The sequence below is a fragment of the Conger conger genome, chromosome 5 (assembly GCF_963514075.1).
Source record: "Conger conger chromosome 5, fConCon1.1, whole genome shotgun sequence".
Classification (NCBI taxonomy): Eukaryota; Metazoa; Chordata; class Actinopteri; order Anguilliformes; family Congridae; genus Conger; species Conger conger.
Window position 1 is genome coordinate 34,073,047 of NC_083764.1, and position 24,904 is coordinate 34,097,950.

General features: G+C 39.3%; 1 protein-coding gene across 1 annotated transcript in view; it reads right to left on the reverse strand.

The window, feature by feature from the left end:
- itsn2b (intersectin 2b) overlaps window positions 1–24,904 on the reverse strand; it is a 79,259-nt gene that overhangs the window by 14,808 nt on the left and 39,547 nt on the right. The window contains exons 20-30 of the mRNA XM_061243587.1: window positions 24,143–24,339; window positions 22,324–22,379; window positions 16,305–16,471; window positions 16,155–16,200; window positions 15,845–15,966; window positions 15,481–15,577; window positions 15,193–15,384; window positions 3,688–3,809; window positions 3,156–3,262; window positions 2,509–2,692; window positions 533–631 (exon numbers count right to left, since the gene is read on the reverse strand). Of these exons, the coding sequence (XP_061099571.1) occupies window positions 533–631; window positions 2,509–2,692; window positions 3,156–3,262; window positions 3,688–3,809; window positions 15,193–15,384; window positions 15,481–15,577; window positions 15,845–15,966; window positions 16,155–16,200; window positions 16,305–16,471; window positions 22,324–22,379; window positions 24,143–24,339 (1,389 nt within the window). The remainder of the gene's footprint in view (window positions 1–532; window positions 632–2,508; window positions 2,693–3,155; window positions 3,263–3,687; window positions 3,810–15,192; window positions 15,385–15,480; window positions 15,578–15,844; window positions 15,967–16,154; window positions 16,201–16,304; window positions 16,472–22,323; window positions 22,380–24,142; window positions 24,340–24,904) is intronic.

The following is a 24,904-nucleotide window of genomic DNA, read 5'->3' on the forward strand; positions in this document are numbered from 1 at the left end:
ACAGCTTTTTACATTGTTGCATTTGATTTACCTAGCTTCCAGGCAGCCATTGGCTTCCAATAATTTCCTTACGCTATGAAATATGGAAGCATATTGCAGCCAAATTCAAAGGAAAATTAAAAGCATAAAATAGCAATGTAATTTCTATTTTTTCAAACGTCCCACTCATATGCAAACTGTGTGTCAGAATTAAAATTAAAATTCAATAATGCTTTTGCCATTTCATGTAGGAATGAGATCCCTTTTTATACATATTCCAAAAAGTAATTATCTATTATCTAATAGTTATCTCAGCGGTTTCTGATTTGTCAGGTGTACTCAATCGCTTCCCGCAGGTAAAAGAATCCCTTCAGTATCTAGTCTGGATTCTAGGCTTTTGATTGCCTTTGCTCCTCATGCTGACAAATGGCAATAACGGACTCCAGAGTTAATGACAGTCAAGGAAACCGTTTTAACATTTAATCTCAGAAGACTCTCTGATGGGAGCTGCAGTTCATTTGCATCTTTAGTTAATTGCTTGAGCCTGACTTACATTCTTGATGAGGAGAGGGTAGCGGGTGATCCTTTGCATGGGTTTGAGCAGGAAGCTGGACAGCGGCATGCCTTTGCATCGGTGATCTGTGGCAATTTTCTGTGAGACAGCAAAAGCGAGGAAGAGAGTCAGAGACAGAGATGGACGAGAGAAAAGTAATCTTGTTAAAAAACATGGCTGTTTTGTTACTCCTTTCCCTGAGGATTTTCAAGCTCATAAATCCATTATAAAGTAGTGTAAAGTAGTGTGCTTTATTAATGATTCAATGATAAAAATTTGAAAAATGTGTAGATTTCTGTGTAGATTTTGTATGCACACATATGCTTGGAGACATTGTCCTGCTAGACAAGCAACCTAGTCTCAGCTTCCTAGCAGAGATAACCAGATTTTCTGCCCAAATTTCCTGGTACTTTATTGAATTCATTATTCTTTCCCGTTATTGATCTTAAGTAGTGCCACGACCAGTGGACCACGGGCAGAAAAACCTCTCCAAAACATCAATGACCCACCTACTAAATTTGACAGTAGGCACGAGGTGCTTCTCTTTATACGTATTCCTCTTTTGCTGCCAAACATTTCGATTGTGTGTATGGCCAAAAACCTTCAATTATGGTCTCCAACAATAGCACTCTCTTCCAGTAATAATTACAATGAGAACTCCAGATGCTTGGCTTGTTTATTGTGCTCAGTAAGGGCTGTCTCCATGCAACCCTTCCAAAGAGTTTGTTGGTGTGGAGGTGATGTGTTACGGTTCTTTTTGAGACTTGGTGACCCCAACATGCAACCAATCCCTGCAATTCTTGAACCAGGATCCTAGGGTTCTTTATGGCCTCCATCTTGAAAATGAATGTGCACTTGTGTCCTCTTCCTGGCAAGTTTGCAACCATTCAATAAGTTTTATTAGTGCCCTTACAGTGCTAAGTAGTAACATTCCATTTTGGCCTTATGTGGTCTCATTTGGTAATTTAAAGTATGATTGAACAAAGGTGCAGTGCTCAGGTGTGACCAAATTGAACATTTTGGATATGTTTGGCATCAAAACAGAGATACATAAAAGGATATGCGCCCCATAGCCACAGTGGTACAGTTCTATGGTAGTGATGTTTTGGGGATGTTTTAATTCCAGAGGTTCAGGGCCACTGGTTTAACAGATTCCACCAAGTATCAGGCAATTCTGTCTGACAATCTGGCTACCTTCTACCACAAGGCTGAGACTTGACTATAAGTGGACTTTCCAGCAAGACAATATCCCGAAGCATCCCTCAAAAGCCATCTCCACAGAAATTGTTGTGTGACAACAAAATCTATGTTCTGCAGTGGTCATCTCAAGTGGTGCACCTCAATCCCATCAAAAACTTCTGGGCTGAACTGAAGATGGCAGTTGATAAGTGCAAATCAAAGACATTTTTGAGTTTTTCAATAATTATATTGCCCATTTCTTGTGCATTGCCAGTCAGGGGTGCCAACAGTTCTGGAGCCCAATGTATGCTTAATTTCTTTGTATCCATTACCAGACTTATGATGGTCAGTTACCATCCATCTGTCTTTTTAAACTGACAGTGATTTCACTTTTCCCATGGTGGAGAATTACAAAGGGACTAAAGGTTCATTTAGAATGAGATTCACCAAATGATGTAAGTTATTGCCAATTTAACGGTTTGGTTTTATTTACAAAAAATGTTAGGGGTGCTAATAATTTTGTCACCTATGGTTTTCAGAAATAATGTGATTACTGAATAAAAAACATGGAAACATGAAAGTAAATGTACTCAAATAAAAGTATAGTTGTCTTGTATGTTTGAACATAACATATATATGTTTTTTGCTGCCTTTTTTCTTCATTTTTATGAAGGGTGACAATAATTCTGGAGCACACTGTATACATTCTGCGTGCCTTGGGTCTCTGGACAGACAGCATTTTCCTCAGTTGTCTCTAATTGGACACATCCCATGTCTTGAAATTCCTCTTCCCTCACCTTGAGAAAGTCCTTGAAGTCTGGCTCCTGGTCGGTCTTGAACTGTAGCAGGGCGGCGCCATTGAGCTGGCAGCTACAGAAGCGGATGTATGCCTGCATGTGGGAGAGCTCAGAGGCCAGGATATCTCCAATCATCTGCACAGGCATTTTCTCACCACCAGTCTTCTTCCTCACCCGCAGGGCTCTACCACACACACAAACAAATAAATGCATGCACACGTGTGTGGGCACCGATGCATGAAAACATATACACATGCACGGGAACATAAACACTGACAGACACTCAAAGTCACAGTGCACTTGGCAACCAGTTATGGCCACTTCCAAAATCTACCATTCTAATGTGTCAGATATAAAGTAGTATTAATAGTTTTCTGCCTCTATACAGAAGTAAGGGAACATTTGAGCAAACTGCTTTACTCCTCGCACAGATTTTCAAACATGCTGGCAAATACAAGTGTAAATAACTTTGTGTCATCAGGACAATTTTTCATTTTATGGACTAATGATTCAGTTATTGTAAGGCCACTGCTCCTGCTAACACAATAATAACACTACTCTACTGCTACAGCTGGCAGCAGGCAGTAAATGTCTTGGTTCTGTTCCTTTGGATGTTAGTGGAGAAAGAGGCCTTCAGGTTGACGTACTTGTGCAGTTTGATGTTGGTGGTAATGAGCTCCTTCCAGTTCACAAATATCATATTTAGCTCGACCTCGGTCAGACGACCCGACTCAGCCATGGGTTTATAAAACACCTGAAGTAAACAAATAACAAACATCACAGCAACAGCGATGCATCAGAAAAGGACAACAAAAAAACTTCAGGAAACAAAAAGCACCAAGCCACCAAGCACCAAGCCACCCTAAAACCACCATAGCAGCATCATAAAAGGAAACAATCCCACAGACATGAATGCCAACCAAATGTCCAGGAAAATATAATCACCCAAATCACCACAGAAACTGTTTAAATGTAATGAGACTGCCTCATACCACAAGACCAGCAGCAACAACTTTACACATAAAATTCAAACATTTCTAAATTAATACATTCAATTTTTATTTATTTATTGATGTATAAAAAAAAAAAAATTTAATCACAGATATATTGATTTCATTTTTGGTCATACCAAGGTTAAGGATAAGTGTAAATTGAATCCCAGACCGGGTTGCCCCATACCTCCAATACCAGCTGCAGGTCTTCCATGTAGCGCTCCTCTGTCTCGATCAGCTCGTGGATGTAGCCCTGCCTCTTCCGCTCCAGTGGACTCATGGTGTCCAGGCTCAATAGGTCAGCACACCCTAAAGATGAGAGAGCATCATGAGAGAGATCTCACAGCCACGCTTTTACGGAAACACCCAGAAAACCTTTCAGGGCATTGGGCCATGAAGGTTCGGCAACTGCTGCACAGAGCGGTTCCAAACATGTAGCCATAGGCTCTGTTAGACAGTGTAGTTCACTACCATGGGCTGTGTTAATCTGAGCTCTACATACACACACTAATGAATGAGAGTACGCAAAGGATGAAAGAAAAATCCTTACCTAGCGAGGAGACCCCAGCTTCACCCTTGTCCTGGAGCACACTTGACAGTGGAGGGGTTTCATCCACCCCATCCCAAAGCTTCAAAAACTGAAGCCTGTTTTCTCCCTCTAAACTCATTCCCCCCCCCCCCTTTAGATACAAGCTCGGCAGTGTAATCTGTGCCAACTCCAGGAGGTTGCAACACAGCACCTCTTGGATCTTTCTCTTTTTCTGTGTGTTGGTAGACAATTACAATATCCAAAATTCCTGAAAACATGAGCTTCATACTCCATTTTCATTGGATAGTGATACATTTTGTTATTTTGGTACTGTACTTTGAGCACTTTGGGATACAATGGATCCAATGACAATGCAGTTGAAGTGCACTCAGCTTTAATTTGAAGGTACTTCCATCCATATTGAATGAACCATTTAGAAATGACAGCACCGTTTGTACATGGTCCCCAAATTTTAATGTACTACATGTATTTATTGAATTGGCTTCACAGACGCGTTTCGTTGTATTTCGGCTGGTGTATTTCTTTGTGTCGTTAGTGAATGCAGAAGAGAGCTGCTGATTCAGTGCCAATGCAAATTAAGCTGACCGTCATAAGGCTCAGAAATGAAAATCAAACATCAGGAATATTGCAAAAACCCTGGGCATGCCCAAGTCAACAGTTCATTATTAACAAGAAAAAAACTGGTGAACTGAATTATGTCAGAAAACCCAGTAGCCCGAGGAAGACCACTGTAGTAGATGACAACGGCTCAACAGATCAAGATGAAGGTGTAGACGTGTCAGAGTCTACCATATGTAGATGACTACATAAGCAGGATTACAGAGTGTACACTACAAGATGCAAACCACAGATAAGCCTGAAAAACAGAAAGGCGAGATACCAGTTTGCTAAAAAGCACCTAAAAGAGCCCCAAGAGTTCTGGAACAAAGTCTTGTGGACAGAAGAGATGAAGATTAACATGTACCAGAGTAATGGAAAGAGGAAAGTGTGCAGGAAAAAGGAAATGCCCATGATCAAAAGCATACCACCTCATCCGTGAAACATAGTGGAGGGGGTGTTATGGCTTGGGCCTGTACGGCTGCCTGCGGAACTGGCTCATTTGTCTTCAATGACTCTTACAAATTAACATTTACAGGACCAAATTTCTCCTGAACAAAAGTTTCTGTTCAAAAGAGTCTGTTTTCTGTGGCAGGATATGAATTCCACATTCAAAATTACATCTAAGATTATGTTAAGGTTACGGATCTCTAAAAATCACATTTCATTCACATTTTTAATTGCGACACCCAATTTTAAATGGCTCTTCCCGGAAAACAAAATGAAGTATGAAGCTCAAGTTCAGTACTTTTCTAGCTCATAATTGTCTACCAATGCACAGAAAAAGAGAAATATCCAAAAGGTGCTGTGGTGTAACCCCACTGACTACCCACTCCCCATGGTTTCCCACATGGTAAACCGTGAACTGAATGGAGTTATTTTCAACCAAAAACTTTATAAACATTTATATAATTATTTTAAAAATAATTTGATAATAATATATTGAGAGGTACACAAATCTGAAAGAAACCAAACAAGGTAGCAAACTCAAACACAAGAAAAAGGCTTCAGGCTAACTGCATAGAATCCTATCAGTGATAACTGCAAGAAATTGCGTCATCAAAAACCCATGCCATCAAAGACACCAGCAAATTGCTTCTTTGTATAAACACATGTATAATGTATACAGTATTGTAAATGAAGTGCAGAATAGTATTGTATTGTGAATGTAAGCAATATATCAGTCAAACCAATTGCATAAACTAATAGCAAAGGTACAACTTTGTAGTTTTAACAGGTTGAGTAATATTGCATATGCTCAATGATAGTAAAGCATTTGTTTTAAATCTGTTGAAAAAGTTTTCCTTTTTATTTTACTGTTGCAATTTTAACTTAATTGGGACTCATCTTCATTTGTACTATTTTGAAATCCGTACAAAGGTAATGACTGGAATTAATTTGATCAATTTGATTATATACTCAGTGACGACTTCATTAGGTATACATTTGACTTCTTTTTTATTTATTCATTTATTAATTTCTTGAAGACTTATAGGTCTTCCGCTGCTGTAGCTCATCCAATTCAACGTGCATGTTCAGAGATTCTCTTCTGCATGCCACTGTTGTTAAGCATGGTTATTTAGTCACCTGCCCGTCAGCTTTAACCAGTCTGGCCGTTTATAAGGGAAATAAGGGTTTGAATAAAATAAAAAAAACGCATTGAATTTAACAGATTTGAATTTTTGAACTGTGAATTTAATATATTTGAATTTATTCAGTTAGCATTTTATAGTTTTGTATTCACATCTCAACAATTTGTCCTTGGTGTGACCTGTGGTAATGCATTGACAGTCTCTTTGGAAAGAAGAATAGGATAAAAGCTCTATGTACACTAAGATAAAAACTTTTTACGTAAAAAACGAAACAAAACTACAACAGCAGGAAGCAAGGACAATTCAATACACTACAGTACCATCACTCAGACAGGGCTCTGTTGTGTTTTCACTGGAAACCATTGGAAGTCACTGCATTTGCTTAAGCAAGTTAGAAATAATAAGGTGACCAGTGTTCCCAAACTGAAAATGCCAATGTCAAAATATTACATAATTACATTTCTTGCATGTACAGTGCCATGAAAAAGTATTTGCCCCCTTCAAGATTTCCTTCATTATTGCATTGTTTTATGCCATAGATTATAATGGCACATATACATGGGTATACATAGATATTATTCTATTTTATTAGATATTGTATTGTTGTACTTGGGGTATTCTAGCTGCCAACCGTGGAATGCTAGTTTCAGTTGTATTCTTCAATGGTTCCAATTGTATCTGTATGGTCACGCTAGGACTCGGAACCATACAGTCCCCTAGGGTCCTCTTCACACTTGTTCCTGTGTGCACTTCGTTGTACGTCGCTCTGGATAAGAGTGTCTGCGAAATGCTTTGTAATGTAATGTAATGCAATGCAATGCATAAACCATGCAGTCCGTAAGTATTTGGACAGCGACACATTTAAAAAATAATAATATAAATATATATATATATATATATTGCTCTGAACTCCAGCAAACAGAAATAAAACAATTACTATATGGATAAAGTGTAGACTTTCAATTTTAATTTGAGGGTTTTTACATCCATATTGGGTGAACAGTGTCAGAATTACAGCCCTTTTTATACATAGTCCTGCAATTTTAGGGGACCAAAAGTAATTAACACAAACTGAAATACTCATCATATTCAATATTTTGTTGCAAATCCTTTACAGTCAATGACTGTCTACGACCTATAGACATCACCTGATGACACTTCCCTGGTGACACTCTGCCAGGCCTGTACTGGAGCCCTCTTTGGCTCCTGCTTGTTTTGGGGGCCATTTGCCTTCAGTGAGGTGAAATACATGCTCAATTGGATTGAGGTCATGTGATTGACTTGGCCAGTCAAGAACATTTCACTTTTTGACCTGAAAACATTCCTTGGTTGCTCTGGCTGTATATTTGGGATCATTGTCCAGCTGCATGATGAAGCGTTGTCCAATCAGTTTTGATGCACTCGCTTTAATCTGAGCAGGCTAGATGTTTCTGCATACTTCGGCATTCATCCTGCTGGTGCCATTAGCAGTGACATCAATTAACACAAGTGAGTCATTTCCAGTGGCAGCTATACCATTATGCCCATACCATAACACTACCTCTACCATGTCTGACAGATAAGGGGTGCTTTGGATCATATTCGTTAACTAGCTAGCTTTATCACAGTCACTGGCATTTTTTGTGTAGCTAGCTAGCAAACTCAATGCACTTTGTTGGTGTTTATGACTTAACATTCATGAATAAACTAGCTTGTGATTTAGCATGGCTAAATAGGTTATCTTGGTAGGACAATTGGGCAGCTAACAACGACTAAGACAGTATGTAGCTACAGAAGATGAATAAATGTCAAAATTGCTGGCCATAGAGAACTGTGGTTTCACCCTTGCTTTAGGCTACTGGATCGGAGTCTGACAGGTCACTGCTGAGACATAACAGTCTCCCGTTGTCCTCATTCGTTTAGAATTTAGAAAGATTCAAACTTGGGAGACGCTAGCCCGATTTATGGTACCATGGAAGTATAAAATGCATGTATGTCTCAGAATGATAAACAGAATGAGTGGTCTTGTGCAAAAAACAGCTGACCTAAACATACACTGAGTCATTGTAATGCATGATAGAGAACTTACCTATAGTCATGTGTTTATTGCTGTATGTTTATAGTCTTTAGGACGAATGTAAATTTAAAAAGCAAGAGTCATCACATTAATCTGCTTTTTAAATAAACCTTTCCAACACTGAACAGTGAGTGTGTCACTTCTCTATCACCAAAGTAATTTAAAATATACACTCCGTGAGCACTTTATTAGGTATTTGACATATTTTTTTATACTTAATAAGTCTTCTACTGTTGTAGCACATCTACTTAGAGGTTTGACGCGTTGTGTGTTAAGAGATGCTCTTCTGCATATCACTGTTGTAATGGTTATTTGCGTTACTGTCCTACATTCCGGTCAGCTTTGACCAGCCTGGCCATTCTCCTTGGACCTCTCTCATTAAAAAGGTGTTTCTGCCTGCAGAACTGCTGCTCACTGGATGTTTTTTCGCACCATTCTCTGCAAACTCTAGAGACTGTTACGTCTACAATTCCCAGGAGATCAGCAATTCCTGAGAGACTCAAGCCACCCTGTCTGGCATCAACAATAATTCCACGGTCAACGTCACTTTGATCACATTTCTCCCCAGCCTGATGGTTGAGGTTAACATTAACCGAAGCTCCTGACCTGTATATGCATGATGTTATGCACTGCACTGCTGCCACACGATTGGCTAATGAAATAATCACATGAATAAGTAGGTGTTCAGGCGTTCCAAATAAAGAGCTCAGTGAGTATATATTAAGTGAATGTCTAGACCGCTATTTTACACATCCTAAATAAAGCGACGATGACATAGGACACATTCATTTGAGAATAATGGAATAACGAAAATGAATTGTCAAGGCACAGGAGCTGTATGACCTCCCCAGCTCACCTCTTTAACAGCCTTAAAGAAAAGACTTGCATATTTCATGCCTATTATCCTATTTAATGAATTGGGATAATGGGATATCAATCTCCTTTTTTCATAGGGAACGCTACGTTAAAATAAAATATGTATCTGCCAATATAGACATGGGCTCCAGAATTAATGGCACCCTTGATAAATATGCACAAAAATACCGTAAAATAATAAACAATAGTTATTGACAAGCTTTATTTTACAATGTGTACAGTAGTGTGCTTTATTAATGATTCAATGGAATCAATCAAGTCTTACATTTTAAAATTTTTTTAAAACAAGTTTCATAATTATTTGCACCCGTAGTTTAATACTTGTGCAATCACCCCGGGCAAAGATGACAGCCATGAGTGTTTTCCGATAATTGGGAATAAGGTTAGAGATCAAATTTGGAGATTTTTGACGAAATCATTGATACCCTTGGGTTTGTGCTAATGGACTTCCTTTCTGATTACAGGTTCTTGGTGGGATTTACAGTGCAGTCCGTACATATTTGGACAGAGGTACAATTTATCTGATTTTGCCTCGTACTCATGAACATGGGATTTGAAATGAGGCAATGAATAGCGGGGTTAAAATGCAGCTTTAATTTGAGCATATGAGCATCGATATTGGGTCATCCATGCAGAAATGACATCCCTTTTCGTACATAGTCCCCCCCATTTTAGGAGACAAAAAAGTAATTTGACAGTAATTCTCAGCTGTTTCTGATTAGACAGGTGTATTCAATTGCATCATTTGTGCAGAAATTGTTCAGTATCCAGTTTTCATTCTAGGCTTTTTTAATGGCCTGAAGTCTGTTATTGGTGTTTGTCAACATGAGTAACAAAGTTGGGCCAATGACAGCCGAGGAAGCCGAGAAATCAGACAGAGATATGCCAAACAATACACTTACCAAAACTAAACATCATTAAAAATAAGAGAGAACTGGTGAGCTCAGTAATTGCAAAGGCACTGGTAGGAAGACCAACAGTTGAAAACTGAAAAAGGTTATGCTTCCAAACATACACCAGTGCTAATTTTTCTTAATGATGTTTCAAACATTTTGTTTCAGCAAGTCTGTTGTTTGGTCAATATTTCTGACTGTTTTTTTTATTTCTCAGACTTATAAAGGTTTCCTTGACTTTCATTGGCATAATTGTTGACAAATGCCAATAAATGACAACAACAATCAAAAGCCTAGAACCAGGACGAGAAACTGAAAGCTTTCTTATACCTGCACTAAGAATCGATTGAATACTTCTGACTAATCAGAAACAGCAGAGAAGCCAACTGTTCAATTACCATTGCAGTGGGGTCGCCCCAGCCTATACGCAGAACACGAGGGCACCGCAGCTCGGCAGGGGCACCTATTTCATATTGCACTTAATTTATAATATGAAAATGGCAAGTGCCCCCTCATATTGTCTGAACTCTGTCTTTGTTTTTAATTAAAGATAAAATTGTATCCGACAAATTCTATGAGATTGCAATTGAATTATTTCCTCTAAAAGCCAAAAATGATCGCTAGACCAATGCAGATGGGTGTAGCCTGTACTGGTTAATTCCAAGTGAGCCGCATCTACTTTAAAACATATAGTACCAGATTTTTGATGGTCAATTTCCACCTGTCTCTTCAGAATTGACATTTCTTTGGCTTTCCCCATGCTGAAGGATGACAAAGGGATTTTTCCATGCTTGTTACCTCATTTTTATACTCCAGTGAAACCAAGTGATGGAATTACAAATTTAGTTCCTTTAGAAGAGATTAACTAAATTCAGTAAATTTGTATTACCAATATCACGTTGTTTGATTTTATTTACAATTGTTAGGGGTGCCAAATTGCTTTATTTTTGAATACTTAATGGGAAACATGAGTTTAAATGTATTGAAATAAAAGTATGCAGCTTTCCCATATGTTTGAACATAATAGAGAATATTATCCACGTTGTTTACTATATGGAGCCTTTTTCTTCATTTTTAATTATATAATAATTCTGGAGCCCACTGTATATACCAGGGATTCCCAGGCATTTGGCCCGGCAAAGTATTAAGAATTACACGTAAAAAAAAAAAAATAATACTATGTACGTCTCCGAAGACAATAGCAGCCGGTTTTATTATGCAATGTGGAGTGCAGAGGGCTTATTATGAAATAAACAAGCAAATGCAGTCCTGCAACTAGATGCAGACACAACAATATCCAGCTGCAGCAAGCTAGCTAGCAAACTTTTAAATGGAGTCTAAAAAAGAAAAGAAACATAATTACAAATGAACACCCCCACTAGTGCGTCCGCCTTGCAACAACATCGCATCAGCTTAACTTTCGAAAATGCTCATTTGAACAGAGGGGCCACTTTTCATGTTTACATGTAGAATATTTCTTCATTCTGAATAATTTGTTTTGATCCAAATGAACCATTTACATGCACGCTGAATAAATTGATCCGATTAAAAGGTGTGTGTTCACATGCCAAGCAATTAATCAGAATACAACATTTTGGCAGCAACACAATACACATTTCTTGCACATCTCCAAATACGCATTATGTATTACGTGCAATATTTGCATTTCTGCTGTCACTATTCAGGCAGCAGCATCAGCTGAATATAATTATCTTCCAACCATTAAGGGGAGCACAAGAGCAGCTTTAGCGCAATCTCCAATAAGTTCATCTGTATATGTTTGTAATTGAAAATTGGCAGGGTTGAAACAACTTTTTTATTTTGGCTTTCAGCCTTGAAGTCTTTTGAACTTTTGCAGTGTTTTTTTGGTCGATATTTCTGTGGATACAGCCTTTGTTCATTTTTTTTTAATGTACCTGTAATAATAACATATTTCAAGCCTTTTGACTATCGAAGCATTCCACGATTTTTAATTCTTTTAATGTTTAATGATGTTTGCAAAAGAAAAGAGCGAGTCGCCCACAGACCGCTGAGGTTTTTTTGATTTCCCCAGCTGGGCCGACACTCAGTGGTATCACTTACCCTGTGAACAAACATGAGCAGATAGAATATGCATTTAATCTAAAGAAAGTAGTCGGTTTAAGCATTTACATGGTATACATTTTCCGGTTAAACAGATTGTCAAAAGTTTTAGACTACCCCTTTTATACCAAATTAAATTGCAATCAGAATATGATTAAACATGGAATACACAGCTCCATGTGAACAGGGCCGACACACGTGGAGTGCCACAATTGGCTTGTCTCGAGGGTGGGGGGAGGGACTCGGCAGGGGCTGTTGGATGGCCATATACAATAGAGCCCCCCCATTGCACTTGTCTCAGAGTCACGGTCGCGGGAACTTCAGACAATGTGGCTTGTAGTTTTTTTTTCCATGTTTTTAGTTTTTTAGTTGTGTTAAATGAGTCCTGCGCATGTCTGACTTAAATGTTTTATTTTATGAAAGTTTAGGCCTGTGTTAAAGTGTTTCCACCAATAGGCTTTCATATAAAAAACCAAAAATGGTTAGCCTATCGAATGTTACATTTGGCCTCGGAAGGACTGCATTTTATGTTTGAAGAACATTGAAGAACATTGAGAAGCTGTTCAAAATAATGCAGTTGTTCTTCTCAAGTAGCCAATGTCTGCATTTTGAATGAGGGGGTGAGGGGGTGGGGGTTAGCCTGCCAGGTCATTTGAATCCTAGAAAGTGCACCGGGCAGAAAATGAATTGGGAACCCCTAGTATATACAGTACTGTATGCTTTTATTCTTATCACTGAAAATCGGAAACTAAAACTGAAATGTGTCAATCTACTTTGATAGAGTGGTTTCACAAAGAAAAAAAAACTGAACTACAGAAGAATCCTATATTATGCCAGTGTTAGGAACACTGCAAACTTGTGTGTTCAGAATACATGAGTCTACATTTAATACAAAATCTTTTTAGGCAGGAGAAAATCTTTTTGAGTAGGCAGCCCAAATAAAGTAAATTTATGGATTATATCAATAGCAACAATCGATATATTAATAGCAACAAAATGCACATTCGTTTTTGATTAAAATTCAATGTTGCATAATTTACTGAAGATAGTATACCCTTATTGAAAACTGATGTAAGGCAGCAAATAAAATAAATTAACAAGACAGTTTATAAAGCATTTACCACAGCAAACATCTGCAAAGAGGCTACCCTAAAATACTACCCCAGAAAGATGCATATGCCATAAAACTGCATATACACCACATTAAATTGCATCCGAAAATAATCTTCTATATATATCTTAATATATTTTCTTTCTTATAGTATATTTATATGACCCTCCCATATTGTGCAGATCCCACCAATCAATAGTGCCATGGTGGCAGGAGAAGGGTTAAGATAGTGGGTTTTTATGTGACTGAGTGCCCCCACTAGAATTAATGAAGCAAAAGGGGAAATTGTCATCAGTCCACCACAAGAGTGAATGAGAGCGAAGAGTGGAGAAAGAATTGGAGGCAAGGCTGAAAGGAGTGAGATTTCACAGAAAAGACCCTCTATCCTACTGCCAAGCAAAAGCACAGAAACTACTGATAAAATAAAGCTAACCCACAACTGGGCCAACTGCAGACACACAATGTAAGAATGTAAGAATCTCAGCCACTCTCAGATAACCTTCTTTCATCTTTCAACCTTCTGTAACTCGTTTGTATTCTGTTGTCTTCGTCAAACTCCTATTGTCCTGAAGAATACATCTTTCTCCTCTGTCCCTACTCTCTCTCACGCTTCATGCTTTTAAACTTTCTTTTCCTGTACAACAAAAAACTTTTTCTTAATAATAGAATACAGCACACTGTACTGATAAGCAGACGGATGATTAAAAACTCCATTTATATCGTTAAACCAAGAAAAACATTCATTTCTTTGAGTGGCTGGAATTTTTAGATCTAGTTACTTGTCATTTTTTCAGGCACCTTGGTAGAAGAGGGAGGTAGCACCAGAATATAATTTGTTCCCCAACAGTGACAGCAGAACTCTTGAGTCAATGGCTATGCTGTCGCTGGGGTAAAAAGCAGTATAATGGCGTTGATCTAGAGTAGCCTCTCTGCTGTGGGCACAGATTTTAAACAAAACATTTTACATTTGAAATTATCATCAAAAGGGTAAGGTGGCTCAAACTACATACCCTGTTAGGACTCTTCAAGACAGCCTTTTACAAACTTCCCTAGACAGGTTACAATGCTTACTCTCATACATGGAATTGTAAGTGTGAGAAGTGTGAGTACAGAAAGACAACAGAAATCTAAGCGAGGTGAGCAGAAACCCAGCGAGCTCAGCCAGGTGAGCAGCCTATCGAGCGAGCGTGTGTTAATAAAGGGCGGGGCCCACGGCAGATGTCAGGGGCAGCGTCTGGCCCGCCTAGCAGGATAGTGGGTCTCTGAGTAGGAGGAGAGGAGGAGGCTATGCCACCATCCTACAGAAAAATGACAAGAGATGAGGGGAGAGAGGGAGCAAATGAATAAAGGAAAGAAATGAAAGGAAACAAAGTATGAGGAGGGAGGAAATGGAAAGAAGGAAGGAAGGAAAGTGGCATTAATAAGCGATCCTGGGGGGAAACAACCTCAGCTAATTTGGGAGCACAACCGTAAGTTAAGTTTGTTCCATCATAACTAGTTCAGTTGTGTTCTCACCAAGTGTTACGGAAAATGTTTGGAAAGGCAAAAAATATGTTTGGAAAGGTAAATGGTCATTATTTTATTAAAAATGCACTGCGTTGCACCAGTTGGGTTTTTAGCATTATGTATAAAGCTTTATATGTATATTGTTACTTAGTTATTGTTCTATGAGGATGTTCTCATGTGGTTGCATCGTTGTACACTGTGGAGAATAAAAAAGCAAATTACTGCACCAGCACCAGGTCCACTGAGAATAAACTTCAAATGGGTCCACTCAAACTTTCTTTGCAGAAAAAACTATGAAAAAATTTCTGGGCCATGGGGGATTCTTTGTTTTGGCCTCTCTGGAATATAAATTTGCCAAAAACTCTGTGGGCTTGGCTTTGTTTACTCATACACTGCTTAATTAGTGCAAGATGCTGGGGTTTTACTTACACTGCTGGCTTGGGTCAGACTCTGTGGTCATCTTGATGTAGTTGGTGGGGAATAGTCCAGTCACACCATTGAGCTCTCCTTTCCACCAATCAGCATCATCCTTCTCCAGCACATTAATCAGCTGACCCTTGGAGAAGCTCATCTCTTCTTCAGTGGCTGCCTTGTAGTCGTACATGGCAATGACTTGGCAGACTGTGGGGGGGAGGCAGATATGCATATGCAAGGTCTTTTTTTTGGTGGGTCATTAGCTACATGGCAGTTGGTAGGGTTGAGGGACATGCCACTTACTCGGGATAGATGCTGGTGTTGACTTTCCACTGTTGGCGCCTAAGACTTTGACGTGAGAGGCTGGGAACCATCCCTTCTGACGCCTTTTACCCCTCACCTGCAACAAGGGAACACTACTCTCCTCAACACCTAAGACCCAAGAGACCACTGATGCTTACACTAACATTCAAGAACTCTCAGAGAACAGATATGAGCAATTCTTATTTCAACTGAAGTAATTTTTTTGGATAGAAAGTCAACTCACCTAGGTATTCCAGATTTAAACCAGTAAGCATATGAAAGAGTTTTCACTACAATGCGAGTCTCGCCCTCCAGGACTGGTATTTTACCAGAGCTAATGACCCCTGTTACAAAACTCACTGACCTGCAGTTCCCCCTGCCACCAGCCAGTGGGGTCCTTGGCGATAATGAGAATGACCTGTCCAGGACTGAGGCTGAGCTTATCGGCATCCTTGGCGGTGTAGGCAGCAGTGACCTGGGCAATCTCTGACAGCCAATCACAGAAGAGCCTCAGTTAAGTTAAGGGTCAGGCCATTACTAGAAACATCTGTAATACCATCTGTAATACCAGACTACATCAATGTGTGTGTTCTCATCCGCATCACTGTTGTGGCAGTATGAAGCCGTTATGCCAGTGGTGGGATCAATAGGGTTACATTGTAAGTGGTTCTTACCGGGCTTTTTGCTGAGAGTTCCAACCTGGCCAGTATTGCTGGAGGCCTGAAGGCGAAGACATAAACATAGAGTAGCTATTGTGTTACCAAGGGAACTGTGGTTATCCGTTGCTGAAAATTTTTTAATCTCTGAAAATACATTGCATTTACATCAGCCTCCTTTGGCTTGACATAGTTGGAGGGGAAGAGTCCGCTCCTCTCCCCAATACTGCCCCTCCACCACTCTCCCACTCTCTCCGCCACCAGGATGGTATCCCCCTCATTGAAGGTCAGGTCACCAGGCTCCGGGCTGTTATAGGTGTACAGGGCCACATACTCTGATTGGACAGAGTGAATATGAGTGAGGATCTCTACATTTAATACAAAAATGTGTCACATACTCAGAGCAGTGTTGTGTGTCGCCAGAATTGTATTTTGAAGTGGCGGCTTTCAAATATTGCCATTATGTTACATTATTATTATGGGAAACATTACACATGGCTTTCTAATTAATAAAAAGTTTTATACAATTTTATAACATTTTTATACAATTTTATATAACAGGCTATAAAGGCTATAAATGCAATAACACTCCACTAACACACTAAAGAGTCCATGCACATAAGTCAGGACCACAGTGTTTCCCATACATTGACCTTATTTGGACCGCCTGTCCAAATACATTTGCCCTTGCCCAAAAAAACTAAGCAACACAATCGTGAGCAGCCAACCTACAAATCAAAATTAACACTTTTTGTCAATTACTTTATATCATAATAAATCCATCCAGGACATTGTCATTGCTAATGATAGCTTGAATGTCACATCTGGTTAGGGTTACAAAAGGAGGGAATTTTCCAGGTAACTTCTGTTACCTTCTGTTAATGTTGAAAATCTCATGACACCATACAAATTGAATCACAAATTTAAGAAGATTGTCTAGATTCTCCAGAGAAGATGAATTTAGCTGTGGTTTAAATAAATAATTAGTCTAGGTAAAGCAAATTTTAAACTCAAAAGATGAAGTTATTCCTAATACTTATTTTTACGATTTTAAATGGTAGGAAAGGATTACAATATATCAGTGTTCCCCACCAGAACTTTTCACAGTGGAGTTCATGTTCATGCGGCCCTCGTGTGTTTGAAGCAAAAGAGGCATGTTTAGTTATTTTGGATAAGCATTTTGCCTCTGATCTGTGGCTTTTTGCAGGTGGAAAAACATGGCTACAAGTGTGTAGTCTGAACTCACCATTAGCAGCTGCCAACATTAACAGAAATAACAACTGGGTAAAGAAAGTAGTCTGAAAATTTGTTTAACAAGAGGTGTCGAGGACCCGGCCCTAGGCCCCCCTGATGAGAGATTGACAGGAGGATGAGTTAGGCAGGAATGCATTGTTAACCCCTCGCACACGCCATTGAGGTGGTAGCAAGAACGCCCGTAAGAGGAAAAATATGTGGTTCAGAGCTAATGAGCAGCCATAATTGTCAGCAGAGGAGTCTGAAGTAGGGGGACTTAGATTTAGGGTTTTAGAGAGCAAGGTTAAAGTTCTGACTGAGGCCATGCATATAATGAGTTCCAGCATGACCTTGGAGGAGATTCAACATGCTGAGCGAGCAGTTGGGGAATACCCCAACCCTACAGGGGAGGAGCACAATGCCTGGCTAAAGCAAAAACATGAGGAAAACAATATAGATGATGGTGAAATGATAATCTGATAATTTATTGGATAGATTCAAAGGACTGACTGTAGAGGAGTTGGGGGATGATTTACACTCGGCTATTAATTGGATGTCCTTTGTAGATTTCTTAAGGCGCCACAAAAAAGAGCACCTGAAGAGTGTATTGAGATGGTGGAAGGCACTTACTGCTGGCTTGTATGATGTCAAAGTTTGGAGAGAGTCCAAGGAGAGATTATGACAGGGAGACAAATACCAGTGATGAATAGGTTCATTAAAAAATTACAAAAGAGCTAGTGTTTTTCCACTCGGTATACTGGGGACATTTCTTATCAAAAAAAAAAAGTACACTTTTATACGAGTTAAGAATATATAAGGAATAAGCTTAGATAGATAATAAGATAATAATAGATAATAATAATTATTATAATAAGCTTAGACCTCAGGATAGCATCTTAGAATTTTGCTTCAGAAGATATCTATGGGCTGTTGAAGAGAGAGAAACGCAGGACAGCTGTAGTCAAGCTGGAGTGGTGCGCTCCCTCTGCGCGCCACTCCAGCATCTGGATATGGAGAACAGAGTGGTGTACGCGGTGCAGAGTCAGCCCAAGAGTTGTGGCAACAGGACTGATGTCGAAAGAGCAACGCAGAGCAACTATAATCCAGTTTGAGTGGTAATTATAATCTATATTACTTGTAGAAGTAGGAAAAGTAGCACATAGAAGCTCAAGTTTCCTTTTATTTTTATGTCTTTAATTTTTCATTAAGATACTATATAAGGTAGAAAAATGTAGAGAAGTTTTTAGAGTTTAGATGCACATAATATTCTAGGAATAGTTTCTTTTAACGTCCAGAAGGGGGAACTATAGGATAAGGCTAAGACCAAAGAGGATGGGTATTTGAGGGGTGTACCTTGAATTTAACATCTGGTGGAAAGGTAAATTAGAAAGAGCTAAAGGGGTATGTGGAACTTGTATGTGATTAGCAAACTGAAAGATGATGTTTAACCTGTCAGCTGTATAACTCTATTCTTTTGATTGATTATAATAAAGTATATCTTGCTATAATCATATGTGATAAAGGTTCTTAGAGGAATACAGTGAATACAGGAAATCGTATACCAGATTTGCATCACACCTTTCACTTCGAGACTGGGCTGGAAGTTCAGTAGAACTTACCAGGGCTCCAGGAGGTTCGGAGTACTTAAAGGAAAAGAGAGTTCGTCCCCGAGACACCTCCTCGTGGGGTACTGCTCGTGGGAACGTGAGGTCTGAGCTCGGCAAGGGGTCCGTGGCTCACGGCAGAGGTAAGTGGTAACAGTTTCACAAGCAGTTTGTAAATCATATCAAGTTTATATGCTCGATACACTACATACTTTATTCTAACAGCTGATGCTGTTTGTTTTTTCCACAGAAACTATTTGTTATATTTTTTATCAGAGCCAACGCTGAAATGTCGGCTATTGTATGTTTTAAATCAACACTTTTCCTTTGCATCCCATTGGTGTTGTTGTGTTGTTCTATATGCTAGGCAGCTTGTGATACCTGCTTACAAGCCAGGCAGGAATAAATCTGACATCCAGATTATTGATGAGAAATTTGATTGCTGGCAGTGGCAGTCAGAATCTTGTAGCGGTAGACTGACACCGCTATTTTAATGAAGCAGAAACACTGCTCAGACGAATATAACACAAAGGACAATTTGTGTTGACAGCAGATTATGTTCCAAGGACAATGTTGGTCGCTTGTAGGGGATTAGAGAGCCAGTGTTTACTGTAATAAAATGGGGCATTCCATCAGAAATCAATCACTTTATGACCTCAGCCTTTTAGAATTGAACAAAACAATTTATACATGTTAACCTATATTAGAGTGGGGTTTTTGATTAACCAAACCAAAAGACACATATTTTCTTCAAAAACATACATAACACAATTTGAATACTCAAAAATAAATCATAATGCCCTTTGTTTGCCCTTAACCCTTAATCACCAAAAATCACATCTCCTAAACTTTTTATCTTGTGCCTACTAGAAGAGCAACAGCCAACTTCTGTTGCATAGAAGAACTGCTGTGCCATGAACTGCATCCTGGAAATGGGTTGAAAGTTGTGAAGTTCTTCCCTGACTGAAACACAACTTCAGAAATGTGTTCTGAGCAAGCAGTTAGGATATTGGGAAGTATTCCACTCAACAGTACAATTGATGTGGAGTTTGAACTTGGTCCTGAAATAGGCATTTTAAACTAGCTTAATTTGTATCATTATCCCGATGCCATCACGTGGTCCTTTGTCATGAGCAGTTGCATTCAGAAGTTCCACTCTGCTTCCACAAGAAAGTGCCCCAACTGGAGGCATAGGTTCTGGAAGGCTTTTCAGTTTTTGTACAGCGCTGCAAAACCATCAGAGAAAAACACATTCCCTAGCTTTCTTTCAAGGAACTGTATTCGATGCCTTTGAAAGAGATGAACCACAAAGGTGTTGTGGGTCAGGCATTCTGAAATACCAGTATTTGAAACATGCTGAGTGTCCCTCCAATAACAGATAAAAGGATGAATGGCTGTTTTTGACTTAGAATGGTGAGACTGTGCTGGGATGAAAAAACAAAATCTCAGCAAAATTACCAACCACCAGAACTTCATTTTCTTGCAGCTCATCCAAATTAACATCATTGTGCACCATAGACTCGAAAACGCAGTGGAGGAGGCTATGACAAGCAACATCTTGAAGAGGATAATCTGTAAAATCTTCAGTTTAGAATATGACATGAAATTTAGGTTCAACAACTATGTGATAATGCGCAACAAAGGCACCATGACCAATCTTTAGATGAAGGAAAACAATAGTGATCCTCTAAATGCAAATTAAACGCGAGTGAGATTTAACCAGAAAAGAGCATTGCATAGGGAAGGAACAGACTAAAGCGAAGATAAAGTTGGGAAGATAAGATCCGCCATTCTTGACTGTAATGTTACTTTTTCCACTGACGAGCCATTGAACGAGTGAGCCAAAAGAGCCATTGAACAACTGAACGAACGAGCCACGAGCTGGTGTTGAACTGAAAGTACAGCGCAGTTGAGCCGTAAGGCGTAACGTTAATGCTGCCATTCCGTGGACCAGCTGAATAGTTAGGATATCACAGACAATATTTCGCTAAATCATGTTGTCTTATAATTTTCTGTAATAGTCAGCTAGGCTATGCAATAAAAGTGATGGTTTTGCAAAGACCACAACGTACATTGTGTAATTTTATTTTTGTAGCTAGAAATGTAGCTAGCTAAGAGTAGGCTGCAATAATATATTTCAGGCGTTGTCTTAATTACATTAAAGTTAAATTTTAGCTAATGTTACATTATATACAACGTAATTTAACTTTAACATCAATGTCTCATAGCTTACAATTTCTTAATAAACCTGAAATTAAGCTTTGGAGGATGCTATTCTATTCATATTCGATTTTTATGAATGCTATTCATAGCTGATGTATTATTTTGGCTACTAAGCAGATGGCTTTTGTGCAGTATCATCCATACTGCAAAGCATAATTAAACAAATGTTCAATGTATTAACCAGCTGCCGGCATAGCAAGTGACACCAGAACGGATCAATTCCGCAACTAGACAGGGTGATATTCCAAGGGAGCCACACGCGGGCGGCTTGTTTACGCTGTGACCCAATACAGTTCAATGCTGTAAACGAACTGAGTAACATATGAGACTCATGCGCGTACTTTCCGGAAGAACAAGTGAACGAAGGAGTGAGCCAAACGAACAAAACTTTTGAACGAACAGAGCCAAAAGATCCGGCTCACCTAAATGAACAAACATTCCCATCACTACTTACAGCGGCTGCAAATGTTGCAGATTCGGGATGCAGCGTGTAGGATACTTTCACATGTTTTACTGCCCACAGTAAGGCTGAGCTGTATCACGTGCTACGTTATTTTGGGTGTTTTCATTAACTTCATTCTCCGGTTGCAAGAACTTTAACATACTTGATAATAGTCTACATCAACTACCAACCCAATATCCATCCATCCATCCATTATCTGAACCCGCTTATCCTGATCAGGGTCGCAGGGGGGCTGGAGCCTATCCCAGCATACATTGGGCGAAAGGCAGGAATACACCCTGGACAGGTCGCCAGTCTATCACAGGGCACACACACCATTCACTCACACACTCATACCTACGGACAATTTAGACTCTCCAATCAGCCTAACGTGCATGTCTTTGGACTGTGGGAGGAAACCAGAGTACCCGGAGGAAACCCACGCAGACACGGGGAGAACATGCAAACTCCGCACAGAGAGGCCCCGGCCGACGGGAATTCGAACCCAGGACCTCCTTGCTGTGAGGCGGCAGTGCTACCCACTGCACCATCCGTGCCGCCCCAACCCAATATATTTTAGGTAACTAACTTTACCACCTAATTTTAGCCAGTTGAAAATGTGAATCGGATGTTTGGTCAAAAAACAAATACAGATTTTAGCCTGGCCCTTCACCACGAGTCTTACCTTCTTGCAGGCGAGTCTCTGCTGTGTCCAATCCATCTACACTGGAATACAACGGCCTGAAAATGAAGCAGAAAAGTTAAGTTAGGTAGCTAGTTTGCTTTCATAAGGTGACATTATTGATAACGTTAGCTAGCTAGTTTGCTGACAGTTGTTATTACCACGCAAAGACAGTTTTGGTGAACTTTTACAGTGGGAAATTTAGGATTAGAAAAAAAAAAAAAAAAAAAGTTTAAAAATACATTTAAATTACTGAACGATAATGATATACAAATTATGCACATTTGACAATTGGCAAGTGCCACATTCAACCACCATGTTACTCCTTTAACAGCCTTCTGCATAACAATCGTATTTAATTCATCCAGAGTCAATTGGGATCCAGAGTGGTAATTGGGATCTCACTGCAACATTCTTTTTTAAAAAGAGTAAGCTTTCTGAACTATAAATCAACATTCCATGGATCTGATCATTGGTCAACTAATGTTGTTGTGGCCTTTGTTTATATAATTTTTTCCAACATACTTTCACCAAGATGCGCCCCTATTCTTTTTTTTTTTTTTTTTGTAATATGAAGTGACATTCTTTTCTGTTTAATGCATGCCCTTTTGCATCCAAGTTAATGAAGAGGCCAACAATTATTACCGGTTGCATATGCTCATTTTCACTTCTGGTTTCATCCCACGGTGAGCTAACAAATTAGTCTGTAAATTTGAGCTTTGAATTTCTGAAGTTGTACTGCATTTTAACTTACAGTACTCTTCAGTTATACAGTACTGTGCAAAAGTCTTTTTTCTGCATATCAGTAGAAGAGAGAAAATTTTAATTACTTTTTACATTTTTAGCATTTTGCTGAAATAATATAAAACATAATGGAACACTTTTCAGATTAAAAACTTGATCAAGCCTGTCTGGGATTACATGGAAAGCCAGAAGCAGGTGAGACAACAAATATTTGCAGAAGTGTGTTCTCCAAAAGTTCTACAATATGCTTGGAACAACCTACCAGCCTACCAATTTTCTTATAAAACTGCAGGACAGTTTACCTAAGAGACAAACACTGACTTTTTTTCAAACACTGACAGACATTTAGTTTTTAAACTAAAAACCGTTTTCTGCTCGAGAGAAATTAACATTTAATTTCATTATTTTTGAAAGCATCTTTGCTTCACAGAATGTTTTTACATGTGCCTAAAGCTTTTGTACAGTACTGGAGAACTCTGAATGAAGGCAGCCAAACACAGTGAGGTCCTCAAAGAAAACCTGCTCCAGAGTGCACGTGACCTCAGACTGGGGCGATTGTTATATTTCAGCACAACAATGACCTGAAGCATACAGTCAAGACAATGCTGGAGTGGCTTCGGAACAAGTCTCTGACTGTATTTGAGTGGCCCAGCCAAATCCAGACTTAGACCCCATAGCACTTCTGTGGAGAGCCCTGAAGATGGCAGTTCACAGATGCTTCCCATCCAATCGGACAGAGCTTGAGAGGATCTGCCAGGAATAGAATGGGATAAACTGCCCAAAGCTGTAATTAGCCAGTTCAGAACCAAGAAATTAGGAGCGATTAGTTAACTGTAGCCAGCTGCTTCAAATGATCAATGAAATGCTTGGTAATAGTGAAACCAAAGGGGCGTGTGGCTCTTCAGGTCCAGGATTGTGGACCACTGTGCTAACATTTGAAACATGATCTTCTATTGATCCTTCAGTAAGCCAGTAATCCCAAATTAATATTTACAATAAATGAGGTTTGCCAGCAGAGCACCCTTGAATTACTCTCATGAAAGAAATAGTATAGGGTATATTAAATGGGTGTCTTTACTCTGCACTGGAATCACTTCCGGTTATCAGTGTTACGTAAGTTTTGGGGAACCAGCCCTGAACTCCGTTGAGTTCCCCCAGCCACCAGTTTTCCTGCTGCTCCAGCACCGTGACAATGTCATCCTTGGAGAAATTTAGGTGACTGTCTGTCTTGGCCGTCCAGGAGCACAGTGCTTGGGCCCGGACGTTCCCCACAACCTGGAACAGAGAGAAAGAGCCATCTACTTTCAGGTGGTACAGAGTCACATACAATCCACTAACAAAACAGGAAAGTTATGTACATACGGTACACACATTCAGAACAGCACAATCTGGACTGAACCTCCGACTTACAAGCCTAGCTTGGGGGCGACATTAGCTTAGGAGGTAAAAGTGGTCAGTTTGTATTCATTTATCCAATAACTGTTCAGTTTTTCAAATGTAAATTGACAGCGAATTGTTTACCAGAAAAGGACTGGTCCATCATAGGGATGAATTTTAGAATATTTGACTAGTCACACAGGTCTAAATCATTGGAATAGCATATAAACATACTTTAATTTAATTTTTGAGTGAAGTGCCTCTTTATCAATCAATTTCAAATGCAACTTATACTACTACCAAAATACTTTGCCATGAAAAAGTATTTGCCCCTTGCCTCTATGACTGCAGAATTGTAACACTGAATAGTTTCAAATCTTTAAAAAAATAAATAAATAATAATAATGTTATAAAAGGGGAACCTTTCAGCAAACCAGCATGCCTAGATATATTTGCACCCACA